The sequence below is a fragment of the Poecile atricapillus genome, chromosome 20 (assembly GCF_030490865.1).
Source record: "Poecile atricapillus isolate bPoeAtr1 chromosome 20, bPoeAtr1.hap1, whole genome shotgun sequence".
Classification (NCBI taxonomy): Eukaryota; Metazoa; Chordata; class Aves; order Passeriformes; family Paridae; genus Poecile; species Poecile atricapillus.
In genome coordinates, this window is record NC_081268.1 from 6,189,830 (window position 1) to 6,209,787 (window position 19,958).

The window sequence follows — 19,958 nt, forward strand, 5'->3', positions numbered from 1 at the left end:
GTAGGTGCCAAACATGGGGAGAATCACAATCGCTGAAACAAAGAACCGTGCAATTAGATTGTTAACATGAAAACTAATTGCAACACCCCCACATGCGTGGGCTCTTATCTAGGCTATGACACAACCTGCAAAGGGCAGGGTGCATCTGCCTATCGTCCAGAACGCAGGCAGGGCTTGTGCAAAGGCCCGCAGACGCGAGTACCCAGGTTTTACACCCTCACATGGGAATTGTGATTTTCCTCGGCTGCACCCAGCGCTGCGCTGGCCCCTGAGGTCACCCATCCTCCCGCGGAACGCGACCGACCCTGCTTAGCTCCGCTGCCGCGCGGGCCGCTTAAACGGCGGCCACGTGACCTCTGGTTCCTCCCCCTGGGCGTGGCCTGAGGACTCCGACCAATCAGCAGCGAGGGGGCGGGGTCAGCAGCGCGGGGAAGATGGCGGACACGGAGAGTGGCGTGGGGAAGCGGCCCAAGGGTTTGGAGGTGCGCGGGGGGTCCCGGGTCCAGCCCGCGACCCTGAGGGGAGCCCGGGGTGTGCCCCGGCTCTGACGGGAGCCCCGCGGTAACGCGTGCTGTCCCCCGTAGGTTGAGGACAGGAAGGTGGACTGGCGGCGCTGGAAGCAGGAGAGTAAGAAAGGCCGGGCACACATGGGGGCTGAGGGTGCTCGGAGCGGTCACGGCGTGGTGTTTAGCGCCAGGCGCTGTTCCCCCTCCCAGGGAAAGCCGAGAAGAAGAAATGGAAGGAAATTAAGCTGCTGAAGAAACTGGATAAACAACGGATGCGAGAGCTGGCAGAACAACAAGCCGAGACGCAGGAGGAACAGAAGGAGGACAGAGGTGATGCCGCTGTGATCCGGTGGGGAGACCTGGGTGGAAAGTACTACAAAGTGGCTTTTAAAAAGCAGTCAGTGTTACCTATCGATAGGAAAGGTATTACTTCATAGATCCGATGTAGATCATTTCACATGCCCAAACAGGCACGGACACTGTGCAGCAACCCACTGCACTAAAAATCTTTCTTAAGAGAAAACGTGTGATTAAACCTAAGGAACAGCAGCTGCTTTTCCCGCAGCACAAGTGCCCAGCGGCTCTCTGCCTGTCCTTAGGCCGTCAGCACACGCTGAGCGTGGCCCTGCCCGGCTCCATCCTCAACAACGCGCAGTCTCTGGAGCTCCGCACGTACCTGGCGGGACAGATCGGCCGAGCCTGCGCCATCTTCTGCGTGGACGAGATCGTGGTGTTCGACGAGCACGGAGAGGATGTGAAGTAAGGCGAAGACTGAAGGAGAGCGTGCTTAGATTAGATTTTAGGAAGGGATTTCTTCCCTGTGAGGGTGATGAGGCCCTGGCATGGCTTTCGCAGAGAAGCTGTGGCTGCACCGTCCCTGGAAGTGTCCAAGGCCAGGTTGGACAGGGCTTGGATTGGGATAGTGGAAGGTATCCCTGCTCATGGCACGATCTTTTAAGTTCTCTTCCAACCTAGGCCGTTTATGTGATTCTGAAGGAAGAGCCGTCTTGTTCTGCACAGTATTTCCTCTCAGCTTTCCGTTCCTTCACTCTTTTATTAAGCCAAATCCAGGAAGGAACTGCATGTACCTCTCCCCGGTGCCAATATTATGGGGACCACTATGTCCCAGGGAAAAAAGATGTTGACTTAGATCATTTATCACAACATGGGGTTGACAAAGCAACAGGAGGCTGAGTCTCCTGTACCCTTAAACCTTGCTGTGGAGGGACAGGACATGCCCTGTATCCTTACAGAAGATGCTTTGCTATCCTTCAGTTTTTCACTTGGACCTGTATCTGAGTTAACTGGCCAAGACATGCAATCCTGGAGCATCAAGCTCAGTAGCATCCAAATACCATGTCACATTAATACACAAAAATCAAAAAACAAAACTGAAAATGATACTTGGCTTATGGAGAAAGTTCTGAGGATGAGTTGTTAACAAACTGCCTCTGAAGCAGCCCTTTTACAAGGGTTAGAGGGGAGGGATGTGCTGCTATTGTCAGATTAAGAAGCAAAGCTTGGTTTTCTGGAGACCTGACCAATCTCATGCCAAGTTAACAAGCTGCTTGCTTTCACTTTCAGGAGTGTGGAGGGGGATTTTGAAGGAATTGGGAGGAAAGGCAAGGCTTGTGTGCAGCTGGCTCGGATCCTGCAGTACTTGGAGTGCCCTCAGTAAGTTTGCTTTTCTCTATACTCAGCTCCTTCAAGTCAGAACAGGGCTAGAATTGAGATCCAGATTCCATAAAAATACCTTTTCATCTTTCACCTTTCTCTGGTGACAGGTACTTGAGGAAATCCTTTTTTCCAAAACATGCAGATCTGCAGTTTGCAGGTAAGATGGAATTGTCTTTCCTTTCTGAGCTCTGTCTCATGCGTGGGACAGCCAGGACTTTTCCCCACTTCGGTGCTGGGCCTGAGGAGGAGAGAGCAGGGGAACACCTGCACCTACAGCTGTGTGTTCCCTCCAGCACCTCTTTGCTCTGTGCTGTTCTAGGGCTTCTCAACCCCCTGGACAGCCCCCACCACATGCGGGTGGACGAGGACTCGGAGTACCGGGAGGGCATCGTGCTGGACCGGCCAACAAAGCCAGGCAGAGGCTCTTTTGTTAACTGTGGGATGAGGAAGGTGTGTCTGTTACCCACAGATGCCAAAACAACTTTCCTTGTCTCCCTGACAGATTTGAAGCGGGTAGGGTGGGTGTTGCTGGGTTTATGAAGGCTGCATTGGGCTGGCAGGGGGTTTAAGGCTGTTGTTGTCTTGTTCTTTCTGCCTTGGCAACATTTGTGGCTTCCCAAGCCCCCGCAGGCCCTGAGCGTTCCAGCAGGTCATTGCTTTACTGCTGAACCTTTGAGTAGCAAAATAAGCTTCAGACTTCAAACTTTCAAGCCCCTAAGACACACAGAGCTCCTCATTCCAGCTCCAGGCCAGAACAGACCCCCACTTCCTCAAAGGATTCCCTTCTTTCCCCACCTTTCCCAGTCCTTTTAGAGTGTCTGGTGCTGATGGTGACTGTCACTGCAGGAGGTGCAGATTGACAAACAACTGAACCCTGGTCTGCGAGTCACCGTGCACCTGAAGGAGCCTCAGAATCCAGGTAATCCATGGCTCCAGTAGCATCTGCAAACTTCAGTCCTGCAGGAGCTGGTCCTTCCATATGACAGGTTTGAACAGTTCTGCATGTTCCCTTCACTCCATACACCAATTTAGTAACACTGTTACCATGCTTCCCTCAATAACTGGAAAGAATTGACAGCTCTTTGACCAGCAATAAACAGCCCAAACACACTCAAGCTTTCCAGAACTCACCAAATTTCCAGAATACTTTTTCACACTCTGGAAAAAGAGAGGGTGATGTTGCACACCCAGTCAGTGCCCTGTTCCAGGAGAAACTTCTGGCACTGGCTAGTCAATCTCACCAGATCACAGGGGCTGTTAAACCTCTTTGATTTCTTTCAGAAGCCAAAGTGCGGAAAGGCACCGTGGTGTCCTCGCACCATCCCCGCACAGTCTCAGGCTTGTACTGGGGTTACAGCGTCCGCCTGGCCTCCTGCTTGAGTGAGTATCCACAGAGATTCTCTGTCTGGGCTTCCTCACCAGTCTCAGGCTACTGACTCATGCCTCTCTGTCCTAGAAATCTCCTTGTCTGAAGGGCAGCTTACATGTACAGCCAGCAGCCATGTGGCAGTCAAATTTTAGGGCTGAAATGAGGCATGAACCACCCCAGCCACCCTCCAGGACTCTGCCCTGTAACCTTCACTCACCATTGCTCCAAGTGGAGCAAGAGCAGGAGATGGTGCCCTTCTCTGTTTCCATGGTAACTGCATCCCACTCATTCACATCAGAGCCAGAAGTGGAATTTGAGTTCAAGAGACCTGGAAAATTCTTTTCCTATCTTCTGGTTGATTTGACCTTGTAGGAAGACTGTGAGCTGTTAGGGGGTGGTCCCTGGCACCTGTCTTGAGCTTTAAGGAAAAGGATATGGGAGACTCTTGCAGCAAGGGAATTATGTAGGAAAGAGGAGTCATTTTGTCTCCAGATGCACTTTTGGCACTGAAAAAAAGTCCTTCTCCTGCCAGCACTCAACCATGGAGTGTTTCAGCCTGTCCAGAAGGCACATGGGACACAGCAGCAGTAACCCCAAACTCTGTTTTCCAGGTGCTGTCTTTTCTGAGTGCCCATTCAAGGAAGGCTATGACCTCTCTATTGGGACTTCAGAGCGGGGCAGCTCCGTGGACCAGGTCACTCTGCCCTCCTTCAGGTTTGTGTCCTGCCTGCTTGGCCCTACTCAGAGCTCCCAGTGAGGGTGGTGCAGGCAGCAGAGCAGGGGAAAAACCCCAGAACAAGGTCGATTATTTTCCTGTTTCTCTGGAGTTGGTAGCAGGGACTGTCATGTTGGCCAGATGCCGTGGGACTTTGGTGGGGAGGCAGCTGCAGTGGGCACCATCAGCAACAGCTCCCTGCTTCAGCAGCACACAGGAGCTTGGACACAGACCTAGACAGTCTGCCCTCTCACCCTGTCCTTGTGCTCTCCTCAGGCATGCCCTTGTTGTGTTTGGAGGCCTTGAGGGCTTGGAAGCTGCGGTTGATGTGGACCCAAAGTTGGAGGTCACTGACCCCAGTGTCTTGTTTGACTTCTACCTGAACACGTGTCCCAGCCAAGGCAGCAGAACCATCCGGACAGAGGTAGGGCTGATGGTACTGGCTGTGCACAGGGCAGTGCTGGGTGTCTGCCTGTGGCAGAGACACACATGACCCAGGTGTGCTCTGACTGGCCTGGCTCTGCTGCAGGAAGCACTGCTGATCTCTCTCTCTGCGCTGAGACCACACATTGAGGAGGCTGTGAAGACACCCAGAGACAGCTGAGGGAATGGAAACCACTGACCTGCCCTTGGGGAGGTGGCTCTTCAAAGGTGGGGTGCTGGGCAAGTCACTGCAGGAGTGCAGCAGGACCAAGGCAGTGAGACTGGAGGTGGCAGTGCTGCCCAACCAGGCATTCACTGCTTCTGGGAGCAGCAAGTCTGTGCCCTCCTGCCTGCATGTCCAGCCATGGGCTGCTTGCTGCTTCCCTGAAGCTGGCACGAGCCTGGCAGCAGCCTTGGTCTCAGCAACTCAGACATCTGGGGTGGGAATAAAGCAGTATGGAACCTCAGTTGCTGTGAAATCCAGGTGTGTCTTGGTGTAGGCACACTCGGTGCCTCTGGAGCTGTAGCCTTCAGACTGAAATGAAGTCTAAAGCTCTTCTTGCCTAAGCCTGACTTCCCCCAGCCCCCCTTCAAGGCTTCACCCTTCCCAACAGCAGGAAGGGCTGGAGCTTCAGTTGAGCCTCAGCACTAAACACATCATCAGTCTGGCTCCATCTGTGATGCCTTAAGCTCTGCCTACAGTGAGCCCAGACAGGAAAGCAGCTGGAAAAGTTGGCTCCATCCTCCCCTAATCCTGCTGAGATATTCAGAGCTTTGGTGAGAGCAGATAAGAAACAACCAATACCATGGGTGTTCAAAGCTTTACTGCTAAAACCATCTTCTGAAAAAAAACAATGATACAGTTCTTTGGCCACAGGAAGGCAGGAACTTCTCTCCTCCCTTGGCACCCACCTTGCTCCCTTCCTTCCCTGCTAAACAGCAACAGTTAGTGACTTCCCTTTGTGCCTGAGTAAGCCTCACACAACTCCAAGGCAGCAGTGGTGCCCTTGAGCCTCCTGCTTGACCACTCTGGAGACCTGTTGTGTGTCTGTGTTTCAGTTAGGCACAAGGGGAAAGGTAGAGAGAAGCACATGTTTGAATCTGAATTTCCACATTTACAACTGCACAAGGAAATCATTCTGCAGGTGACTACCGGTCCCTACCTGGATTTGTTCTGGTCAGGGTTCAGTGCTTTCCAGCTGTGATGGCTTTCAAGTTACTTGTTCTCCTGAGGATGTTTGGGACAAAGAGGAGCCCTGAGGCTCGCTCAATGCTCTCAATGGGAACCAGGAACCGTTCCAGGGGGATTTTATCATCCACAGGGCTGTTGGGCATCACGTAGGAGCGCAACTCAATCTCCCCGCTCTCCTTTTCCAAGATGAGCACCTTGAAGAAATGGGTGGGGACAGCCACGTTGTTCTTCCCAATCACCTGGTACTTCACATACATCTTCCCATCAGCCTCCATCCTGCATAAACAGCAACATCCCAGGTTATCTCCTAGTTTGGTGTCACTCCACCCCCTCAGTCCTCCAACACCCCTTAAGTAAGCCCCCACCAACACGAGGCAGCAGCTCTGCTGCAACAGGGCTGTAAAGCATGGCTGGGGCAGCAGCTATGCGACATGGTGAGGGTGAGCTGTGCATTGGGGCTGCTCCCACATCCCCTCCCTGCTGGCTCTCTTTAACAGACTTTCCAAGCTATTTCCTGCTGCTGAAGAGATCTCAACATGGGACATCTGTTCTTAGTGGAGATCTTTGAAAATAAAGCTGTGTCCTTGAGTGGAGAAGCAGTCCATGATATTGAACCTGAAAGCTTTATTCTGCAGGGATGGGGTCTGCAGTGTAATCTGGTAATCAGATAATCTAAATTGTTAAGGACTGCAAACAAAACCAAGATGGTTATACTGCAGCTCAAGAATCCTACTTGACTCATGAAATAATCATCTAGATGGGAAATACATAAACTAATCCTAATCCTAAGGTACCTTTCCACAGAACCTCTGTACAGCTGGTCTCACCTACTGAGAGGGCCCTTAGTTGATCCCTCCTGTCTGGTCCCTCAGCCTGTTTTCCTTTGCCAGCATGAGACATCTGGGTGCCTGTCCAGCTCAGCCCTCATGTTTACCTGGGCAGGAAGAGGGGTCCTGTGCAGACATAGACATTCCTGTTGTTTCTTGCTAAGCTTCTGCAGTACTTCTCAAGGTTATTCCAGGCATTCTGATTTAGATGAGGATTCTAGAAACACAACCAGTAGTCAGTTGCTGGGGTATTTCCTCACTGTTCAGAGTAACACCACCTGCCTTTTCTTTAACACATCGCACAGAGCCCCAGGCACTTTCCGTGTGAGATCTCCACTATCACCTCTGCTTTGCCAGCTGTGGTGCCCTTATTTGCACACCCAGCACAGAACCCATTGCCTAAGGCCACAATTTTTTGCAAGTATTCATCTACCTATTTAATTCTGCTCCTGACAGGAGCTGCACTGAACGGGGTCTCACTTTCTTGGCTTGACAGGCACACAGGCAGGTGCATTTGCCGGATCCCCGTTGTTAAATTTAGCAGGAAACACGGCACCTCCGAGTGACTTTGGCCCCTCTCTGCCTGAACTGCTGCAGGCACAAACACAGCGACGCTCCCGGATGGTTTCCCGCAGGCCTGGGGCCGTACCTGCGGGGCGATGTTGCTCAAGTAGAAGGTGTCCCGCATGGCCTTCTGGCTCCACTTGTGGTTGGCGGCGGCGGCCAGGTGCCCGCGGTCGAAGCCGCTGCCGCGGTAGTCGGCGTTGGTGGCGCGGTGATACTCGTGCACCGAGTCGTCCTCCTGGAAGTCGCAGGCGGCGCGGTCCGAAGCGCCGCTGAGCGTGTCCCGGTTGAGCTGCTCGATGACCCAGAGCGCGCTGCGGCTCCGCGGGTCGTAGCACAGCACGTAGGACTCGCGGCTCCGCAGCTGCGCCAGCCCGGGCAGCCCGTACTTGCTCAGCTCGGTGCGCCCCGAGCCCGGCGGCGCGGGCAGGCTGGCCGCTGCCACGGCGGGCAGCACGGGCAGGCGGGCCAGCAGCCCCTCGGCCGCATCGCCCCGCTCCCGGTGCTCCCAGCGGGCAAGGGCCGCCCCCAGCCCCGCGCCCACCGCCAGCGGCAGCACCCACCGGGCCCGCAGCATGGCCGTTCCACCGTGAGGCCCGGCCCCGCCTTAAACGGGCAGCGGCTGAGCCCCAGATGGACGCGCTGATCCGGCCGCATCGCCGCTTTAAGGGGGAGCGCGCACAGCGCGAGCGGCGAGCGCACCGAGATCCCGGGCCCGCTCTCCTGGGGAACGGCGGGAGCGGCCCCGCGGCCGAGAGCGGCTCGGGACACAGCGATCAGCCACGGGAACGGCGGAGCGGCTCGGGACACGGGCACAGGGACACAGCGGTCAGCCAGGGGAACGGCGGAGCGGCTCGGGACACGGGCACAGGGACACAGCGATCAGCCACGGGAACGGCGGAGCGGCTCGGGACACGGGCACAGGGACACAGCGATCAGCCACGGGAACGGCGGAGCGGCTCGGGACACGGGCACAGGGACACAGCGATCAGCCACGGGAACGGCGGAGCGGCTCGGGACACGGGCACAGGGACACAGCGATCAGCCACGGGAACGGCGGAGCGGCTCGGGACACGGGCACAGGGACACAGCGGTCAGCCAGGGGAACGGCGGAGCGGCTCGGGACACGGGCACAGGGACACAGCGATCAGCCAGGGGAACGGCGGAGCGGCTCGGGACACGGGCACAGGGACACAGCGATCAGCCACGGGAACGGCGGAGCGGCTCGGGACACGGGCACAGGGACACAGCGATCAGCCACGGGAACGGCGGAGCGGCTCGGGACACGGGCACAGGGACACAGCGATCAGCCAGGGGAACGGCGGAGCGGCTCGGGACACGGGCACAGGGACACAGCGATCAGCCACGGGAACGGCGGAGCGGCTCGGGACACGGGCACAGGGACACAGCGCTCCCGCTCCCACCGCCACCGAGAGCGCTCGCAGCTGCGGTGGCACCTGTGCCAGGTGTTCCTGGGGAAGGCAAAGCAAAACCAGGAGATGGCGGTGGAGGAGCCAGGGTGGTTCTCCAGGGCTCTCCGCAGCTCGCTGTGCTGATCTCACGCCTATGAACACCGCAGCTGGAACCCGGAGCAGCCCCAACTCCCACTCACACCAACAGGAGAGGTTTGCACAGACATCCGTTTAGTTAAAGGAAACGTTATAAAAATAGTGATTGAAAAAAGCATAAAAAAAGGTTTTAGAGTGATGAAATGTTCACTACATCCTTTTCAGGAAGTTCTTCACAAATAAAAGTGGAAAAAAAAGTGTTATCTGTTCCTTTCTTTGGGGAAAAGGCATTTTAGAAGACTACGCCAAACACTAAAACAAAGTCACTGACATTCCTTAAAGAAAAACAGCCTCTGATTCCCAAACACCCCAGACTCCCCCAAAACAACTTCTGGCCTTAATTTTGTTCAATGCCAAAGTGTGAATAATTCAAGGTCAGGTCACAAACTTCAAAGTCTCCAAAAACTCAGTGACCACCACCAGCAACTTGATCTGCCTCACTGGCAAAGACACAAAGTTCTACCAAGCTTAAACTCCAGTGAGGTACAGGTAGAGCAGCTCTCTCCTTCCCAGGGAAGGCTCATCCCACATCCAGGAGTGTCCTGTTTTCCAGATGAAGGGGATTTCCCCTTCCCCTGTCTGGCAGTAGTCCTGCCTGTGAGGAACACATGGTAAGAGCTATTCAATCCTCTGTTCAAGCCCCTGTGAGATAATGGGCCCCCAAGGAACCCCAGACTAACACCCCCCCACCGCAAAGATCGGCTCTTTCAGCAGGTCAGGATTGTAAGAAACCAGAAGCGGAAACATCTCAAGGCTGGAGCAGGTGTTACTTGGCCACACAAGCAAGGAAACACCAGAATCATCATAAGTATCACCTCACTTCAAGAACAACAAAAATAAATCACCAAAACCCTTTGAGGAATGAAGCCAAGGGAAACACGAGGAGATTCAAAAGCTGGCAAAAGGTTAGGACTTTCTTTTGTCCCTCTCAGAAATTCAGGTTTTGCTCTTAAAGAAAGGAGAAAGTCTTGGAATAAAGAAATAGGTGTCCCAAGACAATGGAAAGTACCACTCCTTTCAACAGCAGGACAGAAGTTCTACCACACAGGAAGGAAATAAGCAGGAATATAAAACAGATTTTTATGTACAGAACAGCCTGTCTGGACATTTCAAAGTTGTAGCAAGATCTCCCCAAAGAATTCAATAGGTTTGGCAGCCATAGTTTGGATAAGGCTACAGAATTTATCCCAGAGCTCCTTTCCAGCAGCCAAATCTCTCATCTCATCCCTTTAAACAGCTGCAAACTCCTTTCAAAAGCATTCACTGTCACCCCCTGAAGGAAGGTGACATCACACAAGCCCTTGGACACCTAGGAAGGGAGAAGACAGCATGATACCCATACTGCCACCTCTCTTGTGCCTTTCCCAGGCAGGATGGTCACCCTCAGGGCCCAAAGCTACGCTGAAAACGTGCAGAAGTTCATCTCCAATGCTTTCATCCTGATTTGCCTGCTGCCTCCTCAGGTTACTTTAAGGAGACTTCCAGCTGCTCAGAGAAGGAACATTCATGGATGGTCCTGTTACCAGTGAGAACTTCCAGCATAAGGAAACCCTGCACATGCCAGGGAATATGGAATGAATAGCCCAGTAAAGGTATTCAGGGAGATGAGAGCAGAGTTTGTGCATGGAATGGGAAAGCAACAGTGGTATTTATAGCAGTTCTGAGGCAGAAGTGTTTGGAGCAGGTACTATTCTGCCTAAGAGTGGGACCCTCTGGTTCTACATTTGTAGAGAACCTCACAAGTGGCTCTTTGACCACACGAGGTCTGGCCAACAGCCTCCCTAGTGCAGGTACCCAAGAGCTGAGACGTAAGACCATCTGGCACAGCTTAGAAAGACCATCCATCCAGCCCACCTAGAGCAGCCAGGATGCCTCATCACACTGCTGTCCTGGTCTACCTGTTCCACTTTTCTTGGAGGAAAACTATACCCTCAAGAAAAAATTGCAGAAGAGAAGGATACTGTTGCCACAGGTATTAATTACAGATTGCTTTAAACCTTAAATTGCTCTTGCAACACAGCAGCAACACAAGACTGCACAAGTGGTACTCGAGCATCTTCTCAAGAGACAGACTGATTGCTTGGGATTGCCAATAAGAACATGGGTACATGCACCAACCTGTCTTGCCATCTCCCCACACACCTTGGTGAGAATTACAGCAGCCTGTGAAGGCCTTCAGTGAGGGAAACAACACCAGTAAAAAAAAAGCTGAAGGCTGCCAGCATCCCTCCTGCTAGGGCAAGTCTAGGCCAGCAGCAGCTTAAGTAGATCTTACAAAGACTGACTGACCTTTAACAAATCAACACCCATAAATACCAAAAACTGCAGTGTCCAACAGCAGAGGTGAGCCAGCACAGCACAGAAAGGGAAAAGCATGTTGGATTAGTGTTCACTCAAGAGCTTCTGCACCACACAAGCACCTGGGTGCTGGCAGTTTCTCTCTGAGGATTAGAGTTTCTGCTCAGCTTGACACTGTGGCAGGTCAGCAGTTCTCCCTGTGGTTTGTCTCAGTCCTGGTTCACCTGAGCCCACTCGACCGTATCTAAGTGCAGCAGTTTCCCTCTCTGGAGGAACAAGTGTCCAGCTCAGGACTGTGACTCCAACAGGACCAGGACAGAACAGTGGATCAGCCCCAGCAGTCAGCTCATGACAGATGCTTGTATGCCTGCTGGATTGTGCTAGAGAAGGACTCTTATTGCAGATCAGAACTGTCTCTTCCTGGCAAGAAGTACTGTGAGACAATAGCAGGGTTACTGTGACCAGACCTTATTGTGAGTAGTATTATTTAAGCCACTGAGGCACAAAACTCCAGTTCTGTGCCTGTAGAAGCCCCTATATACATCTGTCTTCATTGCACATGTGTCCATTTCTTGTGTTTCAGAATCCTGATTGTAGCTGGATATGCTCCAGTTTAGAGCAGCTTGAGGCCTCCCTGCAGCAACAATCCTGCTCTAAGGCTGTGCGTAGTAAGGCTTGACTTGGAACTACACTTCACCAGGGGATTAAAACCACCACAGTCTTGCTTTCAAGGAGACGTCGTTGATAAGGCGGTTCTGGATTCAGGCAGTTTGAGTGCACAAAGCCACCAGCTGTCACCATGTCCTCCCACCTCAGCTTCCCAAATCTCTTTCCCAGTCAAAGGAGTGCAAGCTGCCAAGTGATCTTCACAAGAAAGTGATGCAATCTTCTTCTTCACATGCCTCAGGGATGGCCAAGTGCAGACACAAGGGAGGAGAATCCAGAATCTACTTGAATGGCAGAATGTGTGACTTCACTGGAATACATTCTATTCACAGGAGGAAGATCCTTCTATCCTCACCCACCAAAATTCACTGGACTTAAGTCTGTCCTTTCCCTGTCAGAAGTTACTCCGTGTGTTACTTCCATGATACAGGAGTCCATCCCTTCAGGGATATGCAGACAGAAGGTTTCTTTCTCCCCAAACTCAAAGTCATTAAAAAAAGATATAAAGAACTGCTTTTGGCAGCAAAGAGGCATTTGAGATGTGGAAAAATCTAGAGTGCAGAACCCAAGTAGATGGGAAGTAATCAGTCCTTGACCTAATAAATAGAGTAGAAGGAAGTCTTCAAGGTGGCCAGTAACCCTAACAAACCTGAAGTCTTGCAGAGACCAGTAGGAGCTTTAGTGCACCATACTGCAAGGGGCCATCTCCTGGGATCCACTGCCACACAGTTCTCTGACACCTTTTGTTAGGCCCATGGACTACTTGGAATCTTGAAGTTCCTTTGCCTTCTTCAAAATCAGATGAACATCAGAGATAGGATAATCCTATGGCAAAGAGAAAAAGGGATCTCAGTGACTTCCCAGCATTCTTGATACAGATTGTTTCACTTAAGCAAGGCAAACCTTGACAACAAAGTTCTTGGCCTATTCTAAGACACCACCATGTTCAGTAACTCCTTTAGCAGCTACAGCTTCCTGTTTTGTAATTGATCAAATCTCAGTACCCTTCCAGAAAGTCTGTTGGGTTCTTTTTTCCACTTTGTCCTCCAAGGGCACAGTAACCCAGTCTGCCACAGGGCTCTCTCTCATGCCAGAGAGCCTTATCAAAGCCAGTATCTTGCACAGCCCAAAGCAGGAACTGGCAGAACGTGAGATATTCAACTGTGCAGTGCAGTCATTTCCAATCTAAGGCTCTCAAAGATCTCAGAACTAAACAAAACCCTCTGGCCAAAAAATTCAGCAGTGTTACATAAGGTTTCACATCTTTGATTGAAATTATTCAGATTTTTTTGCAAACCAAAGGAACATTAGAAGCCTCCAATCTACGATAATTTCTCTGTAGGGTAGAAAGGGTACATGTGCTAAAGACTCCCATTTTCAGTAATGAGAGTGCTGTAAGATCCCTGCAGATTTTCCTGCATGCAAACATCACAAATGTGGTACTTGTCTTGAACCAGGAATACTCTCCCACCCTCTCACATACTGTCATCTTCTCTCACAGTACTATTTTAAGACTTTTCCAATTGCTCTCTGCACCCACTATATTTAATCCTTACCTGTAGCAGCCTCATGTTTAGAGTGAAATCTCCTTCCAGCAATTGATCCCGGATGAGTCTGAAAGATGGAATTGAATTGAAAGAGTCAAAAGAATTTTTGACTTGACTTTACAGAGAAACTTTAAAACCTATAACCTTTTCACCAGATGCCCTAACACATGCCTACAGAAGACTCCTGGGCTCATGGAAGAGAAGAAGAGGAAGGCTGTGTGTGTACTTACGTCAGCATGGCACAGCAGACGAGCAGGAGGAAATCGAAGCGCTTGTCATCAGCAAAGAGGGAGTCCCAGATGCGGATGACATCCGGCAGCAGGAACTCTTGGGACAAGAGCAACGTCAGCCAGCGGAAGGCAAAGAACTGGGGTTTGATGTTCTGTTCTTGCTGTCAGACAGGCACCAGGCAAACAATGAATACGTGCCAGTTCCCTACAGACAAGAGGCGCACCCCATGGTTCTATCCCCGTCTCCTCCCCAACGCTGCTCTGAGCTCCCAGCTCATCCTGCAGAAGCAGGAAAACCTCTGCATCCTTTGGAGACTCTCCCATTCAACCCTGACTGAGAGATTTTCAGTGCAGCCACACTCCACACCTACAGCCAAGCCAGAAAATGCTCCTCTGTCCACAACATGGAGTAAAGGAAGCTTTTCTCCCTAAAGGCCCTATTTGTGTTCCGTTAAACCTGCCAAGTAATCTTGAAGTTCCCATTTCAATAGCATTTTATCTGCAAAGCTGCAGCCCTCCCCCACTAGCACAGGCACTGTTTGTCAGGATTTCCTCTCCTTTCCAGAACCCTTGTATTTATCAAAAGGTTTACTATTCACAAAGAGAAACAAAGATGGAACAGAGCTCACACTGATGGTCAGTAAAACATGCTGTAAGCACCTTTAGCCTGAAGCTTTCCCGTTTTCTGATGTTAAACTCAAGGTAGCCTAAGTTTAATCAAGGTCAAACAAGTTCAGAATTCTGCTGATATTCTTAAGGACCAGCTGCTGCATGGCCAAGACCATTTCCTGCCAGCCAAACATTAAGCAGTTTTTCTCCCCACTGAATCAGCTACCAGCCAACACTGTGGGATTGTGCTACTGTACTGACAAACCACCTTCTGGATTATAAAGGAAACATATCCTGACTTTTCTAAGTGGAAAAATATCTCAGTGTAATTTGGTCAAGGTTGCAATAACAAGAATAGCTTTCCCTTCCAAAGTCTCCTTGGACTTTCACACCAAATGAACTATATGATTGAAGATGTGTGTAATAAAAGCTACCTTCTACATGTCTACAAAACTCACACAAACCCAAAACACTTGAAAACCTCTGGATGAAAGGGAACAGTATAATTTGGCTGGTTGGATCATCCAGCTCACTGGATTTCACTTCTCCTTTGGAATGTGCTCCATGGAATTTAAGTCAGTGCTGTCAGGGCAGCCAGTGGCAATAGAAGTGCGTGCAGTGTGGGAGATGTTCTTAAGTTTTGCTCTTAAAAGCAGAAACGATTTCTGTAACCTGGAATGCTAAAAAGGTCTACAGCAAAACCCATGTTTTGGCTGATCTCTACAAGAGAGTAAAGACTCCAGCTCCAGCTATGCAGGTGACCAAGGATCATGGCCAAGTCCCTTCAGACTCCCAGCTGGCAGCTGTGTAACAACCATAGTTTGCTTTCAGAGGCAGGCAGGGGAGGAAGCCTTGCTGTGTCAGCTTGCTCTGGGCTCACTCCAAGGAGAGGCTGTTTCAGTTCACAGTTAAGAGTCTTTCTGCCCCACAAGCAAAGCCCTTCATACACTCTCTGAGTTCTACTAAAGCACAGTTTAAGAAAACTGACATTCATATGCACTGTCAAGCCACTCCTCACATCCCACCCAAGACCCAGAGAAACACCTGGCTTCTCACCAGTTTCAAATACAGCTCCACATCTTTTTCCTTCAGGGTGGAGTACACCTTCTCCATTTTGTAGGTAATACCACACTGAGAATCATCCAGGCTCTTAATGAAGTTGTCCCGAATTTCAGACATTAGATTGGTAAAGCAGAAAAATGTGTCTGCTTCAGCATGTTCTGGGGAAAGAGAATAAGAACACTGGAAAATAGAGGAATCCTTACTGAGAGAGGTAGAGCAGTAAAATTGTCCTTGCTCCATAATCTGCTTGCTGTATTGGATTTGAGGAGTAGATCCCACCAGATCTTGGCTTGCTTGATCTGGGTCAAGGCTAGACAAACTTTTTTTTTCACTTTCTTTTTTTTAAACTAGAAACATCTGCAGAACCACTGTGTCCACCACTAGGTCTTCATGACATGAGGTCACAAAACAGTTATCTATGCCCAAGAACATAATCTGCCACCAGCACACACTCTCAGAACTCCTGTTCTCAGAAGCAACAGCCCAAGTCCTCCCTTTCCATGTTTTCCTTACCAGCTACATATAGTACAAGGAAACAAGAGCTTCTAAGGGGATTTTAACAAACAAAGATTGCTCAAAAATCCTCACCACTCCCAGCCCATTCAGCTCCTACCAATTATCCAAAATTCCTCATGCCATGCAGAGAAGTCACAGCCACTGCTGAGCAGACAAAAGGCTTCCTCACCTTTCCATTCGCTGTTAGGGTCTGTAGCAAAGGTGTAGTAAAGAGGCCCCACGATTTCATTCATGCCCTGGACATAGGCTATCCCGGGGTTCAGCTTGGCATAGATGAACAGGATGCGCTCCACCACTTCCCAGTGAGCTTCGCAGCCGTTGGGCAGAACTTCATACTCATTCAGAGAGCTGGGGGTGGTTTTAAGAGGGGAGCTCACCTGGAAAACAAGGCTGAATCAGGATAACCAAGTGGCACAGATCCTTTAGCACATGTGCCAAGCTTGGCTTTTAACACACATAGGCCCTCCAAAAGATGTGGACTGTTTATTCTACATAAACCAAGACAAGCAACTCTGGGAGCACACAGGCAGAGAAGTCCTGGTGCTGGTTGTCCCTGAAGAACAAAGTCTGTGCAGCAACACACAGTTCCCTCTGAATCATTGCACCACATGACCTCACACAGTAAAAACCACAGCAGTTCCACTTCTTTGTTAGTTGCATGAGGGAAGGGTATTAATGGTTGTGGGAGAAGCCATTTTCCCCAACAGCTGTACATGTGCTGTACCACTCATGAAAGGGGAAAGAGAGTACACATGTACTCAGCTCTTCTCCTAATTCCAGGTTTATGATCCAGTTCTGGAAGACTATGGAAATTTCTAATAAATTCATAGTAAATTAACACTTCCAGTGTTTTGCTGCCATACAGGAAGGCCTATGTCATACATAAAATAACTTGTGACTCCAAATTCTACCAGAAGTCAGGTAAAAGCAATCCTTAAAATTAAGTACATCTATAGTTCCCTACAGTTAGGCACTTCAACTGGTTCTACAATGTCCAGCCCCCAGAATGCTGAGTATCTGTTGGAGTGTTCCCTCAATTCCACTGCACAAGCAGAAAGAGAAACAGAGAACAGCCCAAGAATCACCCTTCCCAATCTGAGACCTTGCCCTGTGACACAGACAGCCCCAAGCCAGAGCTCACATTTGTCACCCCACTGCGGTTTCGTGCCACCGTCTGTGACTTGAGCGTGGTCTGCTCCACCCGCCTGCGCAGTGTCTCAAACTCGTTCTGGGGGTCCAGGATTAACAGGCAGGGATAATCTGTGGGGCGCTGGAAAAACGCCATGTCAGGGTACAGCCTCCTAGGATGGACACAGAAAGAAATCAGGGACAGCAAGGAAGTACATGCCCCATGTTGAGTGGGAGGTTTGGTTTAATATTAAACTTCATTTTCAAAGTACAATGTGTTGACCAAACCTCTTGGGTTCAGAAATATGAGTCATTGTGCCTCACACACCTGACATCTTTGTCTATCTGGAGGAGCACTTCGTTATCCTTGAAGTAAGTGTTCCATCGACTGTCTGGATTTGGATTGAGGGGCTAAAGAGAGAAACAATAGAAACAGAACAAGTATGTTTCAGACATATCAAAATCCTCAGTAAACAGTGATTTAACACTTCTGCTGTCACTCTGCCATCAGCACAATCTGAGCACATCAGGGTCATTTTTCCTCTCACATTTTCAATCCCTTTTCACTTTTCTCTTCAAGAGTTTATTCCTAAATCAGTTTTTTTTTTCCTCTGTTAACAAGATTCCTAACTACAGCTCCAAACCTGTACCATGGAGATGGTATTTGGACTTGGGGTAAGAGTTATCCACCCACCCAGCACTTTGATGTTGTGGTTCTTCTCTCCACACCAAGATCCACACAAAGTTAACAACTAACCAAGAAAAAAACAACAAGCTATGTTCCAAGGGATTCAAAGATCACTGTGACCTGCCTATGTGGTTTTACAGACATGCCAGTTTTACACCAAGGCTCCAGAGATCACAGTGGGGCAGGTGACTGCAGGGGAGTGAACGCTCAGAATGGTCATGGGAGCAGCTGTATCATTTTACAGTCTCTTCTGATCAGTTACTTCACTCACTCCTCCCACACACACACACTCCTAACAGCACTTTCAGAGAAGGAGAAAGCCAAGGCATGCAGGAAATAGTCTGTTAAAAAGATAACAACCCAGCAGCATTACTGGAAATAATCAACTCTCCTGCCTTCCACACCACAGTCCAGCCTGACTCTCCTGCTTCTTTTCTATCTGCTGCTCCGAATCCACTCATGGACCCAGCTTCCCAGGGGAGCTTCCCACGGCTCCAGAACATCTTGTGAGCCTCTCCCCTTCCCTAGGAGACCCACAGCCTGGGCAGGCAGCCCCAAAGGGCAGGAGGAGGGAAGTGCACAGCTGGAAACAGCTCTCTACAGCACTATTGTTGCTTTGTCAATAATTCACACTCAATGCTACCATGACAAAGTGCCAGGCTGGCACCTGGGAACCATCCCTCCCTCTGGCAGGGCAGAACAGCTGGGAACAGAGCCAGGAAAAGCCCAGGGGGCCAAAAAAATTCCCCATGGAATTTTCTGCAGCACAAAGGCTTAACAACACTTACGTGATCTTCTAAGGTCACATCTTCCCTTGAAACACCCAGGTTTGCTTTGGCAATTCCAGGCTGGATAATCATTTCTTTTAGGAACTGGGAATACAGATCCCTTAAAGAGGAAAAGAGGAATTTGCAATGAGGAAGATAAGGTCAAGGTGAACATACAGACAGAGTTCAAACAGATGTCTCTGTGCCACCCTGCTCAGCCAGGAGGCATTAGATATTCTCTTCAGTGTAATTGAAGGGATCAGTCCACCAGGCAGCTGGGGGAACAGCACAGGAACAATTTGTTTTATGAAAGTACTTAATTATTTAAAGACTATTCTCCCTCTCTGCAGCTATCCTTGGAAATAAAGGGAGAAATACCAACATCCTCACCTCTGTTTCTTCAGCAAAGAGCTCCATAAGGCTTTCTCTAAAGGGAGGTAGTTCAGGAGTATCTGCGCAGGAAACAGGGGAACAGGAATTAGTATTCAATGAGCTGTTACACCTGCAAGATGAGCAAACCAAACACAGTGGCTTGAACTGGCTCTTGGAAAATAGCGGGAGTTCTCTCCAGAAAGCCAAGTACTTTGCTAAGCAACAATCAGGAATATTTCAGGCACTGGCTTTCAATACAGAACTATTTGTAGGACTGATCAATAGCTAACCTGACCGAAATGCACTGCTAGCTTAAAACTGAGGCTGTTCACATGCAAAGTGCTGATCTCCACAAATTACTGCTGACTTCTAGTGGCTTTTGAGCTCTAGATTTATTGTTTGTTTGTTTGTTTACAGCTTTAACCGCCAAAAAAGTGCTACTTGTACTTAATCAACCCAAAGCATCACTCGCAAGAAAGAAAAGCACCCCAAGCAAAACCCACCTTCCAGCACAGGCAGCGCAGCCCACCATCAAAGGGAATTCCTGTGGAACACCAGGCAGAGAAATAACCACGTTAGCCCATCTCTCACCGCGGGTTGCTGATGTCACCTCACAAACAGGCCTGGCAACACTTTTCCTTCCCGAGGGGCAAGAAGTTTCCCCAGGGCCGCTGCCAGGGTTATCCACAGCGTCTCCCACGGGGACACCCCGTGTCAGGCGGCACCAGCCTGGGGCCGTGCCCAGAGCCCCCTCCCCAGCCTGGGGCCGGTCCCCGCGGCACTCACCGCTGAAGCACAGCTCACGGAGCTTGGTCAGAGCCACCGTGGGTTCGCCGAGCACCTCCTGGAAATCCGCGATCCTGAGGGGAGCGACGCCGCGGGCGTCATCAGGGTTGGCACAGGCAACCCGAGACACCCCAAAGCCCCCAGTCCCTCAGAGCCCCCGATTCTCGAGAGCCCCCACCCCGCGCAGCGCAGCCCCGACAGGGTGGGGAGGGGGAAGACCCCCGTCCCTACACAGACCCCGACACCGACCTGCTCTGGTGCAGCCGCGACATGGCGGCCCCGGCGCCCCTTCCCCGCGCGCCGCATAAACGCTCCGGCTGGAAACGCTGCCCGGGGAGGGGGATGCGGGACGGGCACGCCCCGTGAGGGCGAGGCGAAACCGCCCGCTCCACACGGCCCCTCCCTTGCGCTGAGCCCCGCCCGCCCCAGGGGCCCTGCTCAGCTCTTG

General features: G+C 50.8%; 3 protein-coding genes across 3 annotated transcripts; 1 reads left to right on the forward strand and 2 right to left on the reverse strand.

Moving 5' to 3' along the window:
• Window positions 1-386: 386 nt before the first annotated feature.
• SPOUT1 (SPOUT domain containing methyltransferase 1) lies at window positions 387-5,350 on the forward strand. Its single transcript, XM_058853803.1, has 12 exons — window positions 387-482; window positions 585-627; window positions 717-836; window positions 1,106-1,265; window positions 2,091-2,180; window positions 2,291-2,340; window positions 2,503-2,633; window positions 3,030-3,102; window positions 3,465-3,563; window positions 4,164-4,266; window positions 4,544-4,691; window positions 4,797-5,350. The coding sequence occupies exons 1-12, from the start codon at window positions 435-437 to the stop codon at window positions 4,869-4,871; spliced, it is 1,140 nt and encodes a 379-aa protein (XP_058709786.1). The 5' UTR covers window positions 387-434; the 3' UTR covers window positions 4,872-5,350.
• Window positions 5,351-5,497: 147 nt separating this feature from the next.
• ENDOG (endonuclease G) lies at window positions 5,498-7,999 on the reverse strand. Its single transcript, XM_058853804.1, has 4 exons — window positions 7,359-7,999; window positions 6,817-6,926; window positions 5,854-6,158; window positions 5,498-5,738 (listed from the first exon to the last, which is right to left on the reverse strand). Exons 1-3 carry the CDS (start codon window positions 7,848-7,850, stop codon window positions 5,876-5,878), a joined length of 885 nt encoding a protein of 294 aa, XP_058709787.1. The 5' UTR covers window positions 7,851-7,999; the 3' UTR covers window positions 5,498-5,738; window positions 5,854-5,875.
• A 593-nt stretch (window positions 8,000-8,592) lies between these two features.
• TBC1D13 (TBC1 domain family member 13) lies at window positions 8,593-19,952 on the reverse strand. Its single transcript, XM_058853802.1, has 12 exons — window positions 19,760-19,952; window positions 19,511-19,584; window positions 19,228-19,268; window positions 18,743-18,804; window positions 18,374-18,473; window positions 17,226-17,308; window positions 16,911-17,070; window positions 15,939-16,146; window positions 15,248-15,411; window positions 13,583-13,743; window positions 13,362-13,419; window positions 8,593-12,630 (listed from the first exon to the last, which is right to left on the reverse strand). Exons 1-12 carry the CDS (start codon window positions 19,780-19,782, stop codon window positions 12,565-12,567), a joined length of 1,200 nt encoding a protein of 399 aa, XP_058709785.1. The 5' UTR covers window positions 19,783-19,952; the 3' UTR covers window positions 8,593-12,564.
• Between the last annotated feature and the right edge of the window lie 6 nt (window positions 19,953-19,958).

What these genes read in the sequence shown, in the direction of transcription:
- TBC1D13 (XM_058853802.1), bottom strand. Translation starts at nt 19,782, where the DNA reads ATGTCGCGGCTGCACCAGAGCAG. An exon ending in CAGATAGACAAAGATGTCAG is followed by an intron (nt 17,071 to 17,225) that starts GTGTGTGAGGCA and finishes TGTCCATCCTAG; the next exon opens with GAGGCTGTACCCTGACATGG. An exon ending in TAAACATGAGGCTGCTACAG is followed by an intron (nt 12,631 to 13,361) that starts GTAAGGATTAAA and finishes TCTTTGCCATAG; the next exon opens with GATTATCCTATCTCTGATGT.
- SPOUT1 (XM_058853803.1), top strand. Translation starts at nt 435, where the DNA reads ATGGCGGACACGGAGAGTGGCGTGGGGAAGCGGCCCAAGGGTTTGGAG. An exon ending in GGAACAGAAGGAGGACAGAG is followed by an intron (nt 837 to 1,105) that starts GTGATGCCGCTG and finishes GCCTGTCCTTAG; the next exon opens with GCCGTCAGCACACGCTGAGC. An exon ending in GAGCACGGAGAGGATGTGAA is followed by an intron (nt 1,266 to 2,090) that starts GTAAGGCGAAGA and finishes TTTCACTTTCAG; the next exon opens with GAGTGTGGAGGGGGATTTTG.
- ENDOG (XM_058853804.1), bottom strand. Translation starts at nt 7,850, where the DNA reads ATGCTGCGGGCCCGGTGGGTGCTGCCGCTGGCGGTGGGCGCGGGGCTG. An exon ending in TGAGCAACATCGCCCCGCAG is followed by an intron (nt 6,927 to 7,358) that starts GTACGGCCCCAG and finishes TTGTGTTTCTAG; the next exon opens with AATCCTCATCTAAATCAGAA. An exon ending in GGACCCCTCTTCCTGCCCAG is followed by an intron (nt 6,159 to 6,816) that starts GTAAACATGAGG and finishes CTGTTTATGCAG; the next exon opens with GATGGAGGCTGATGGGAAGA.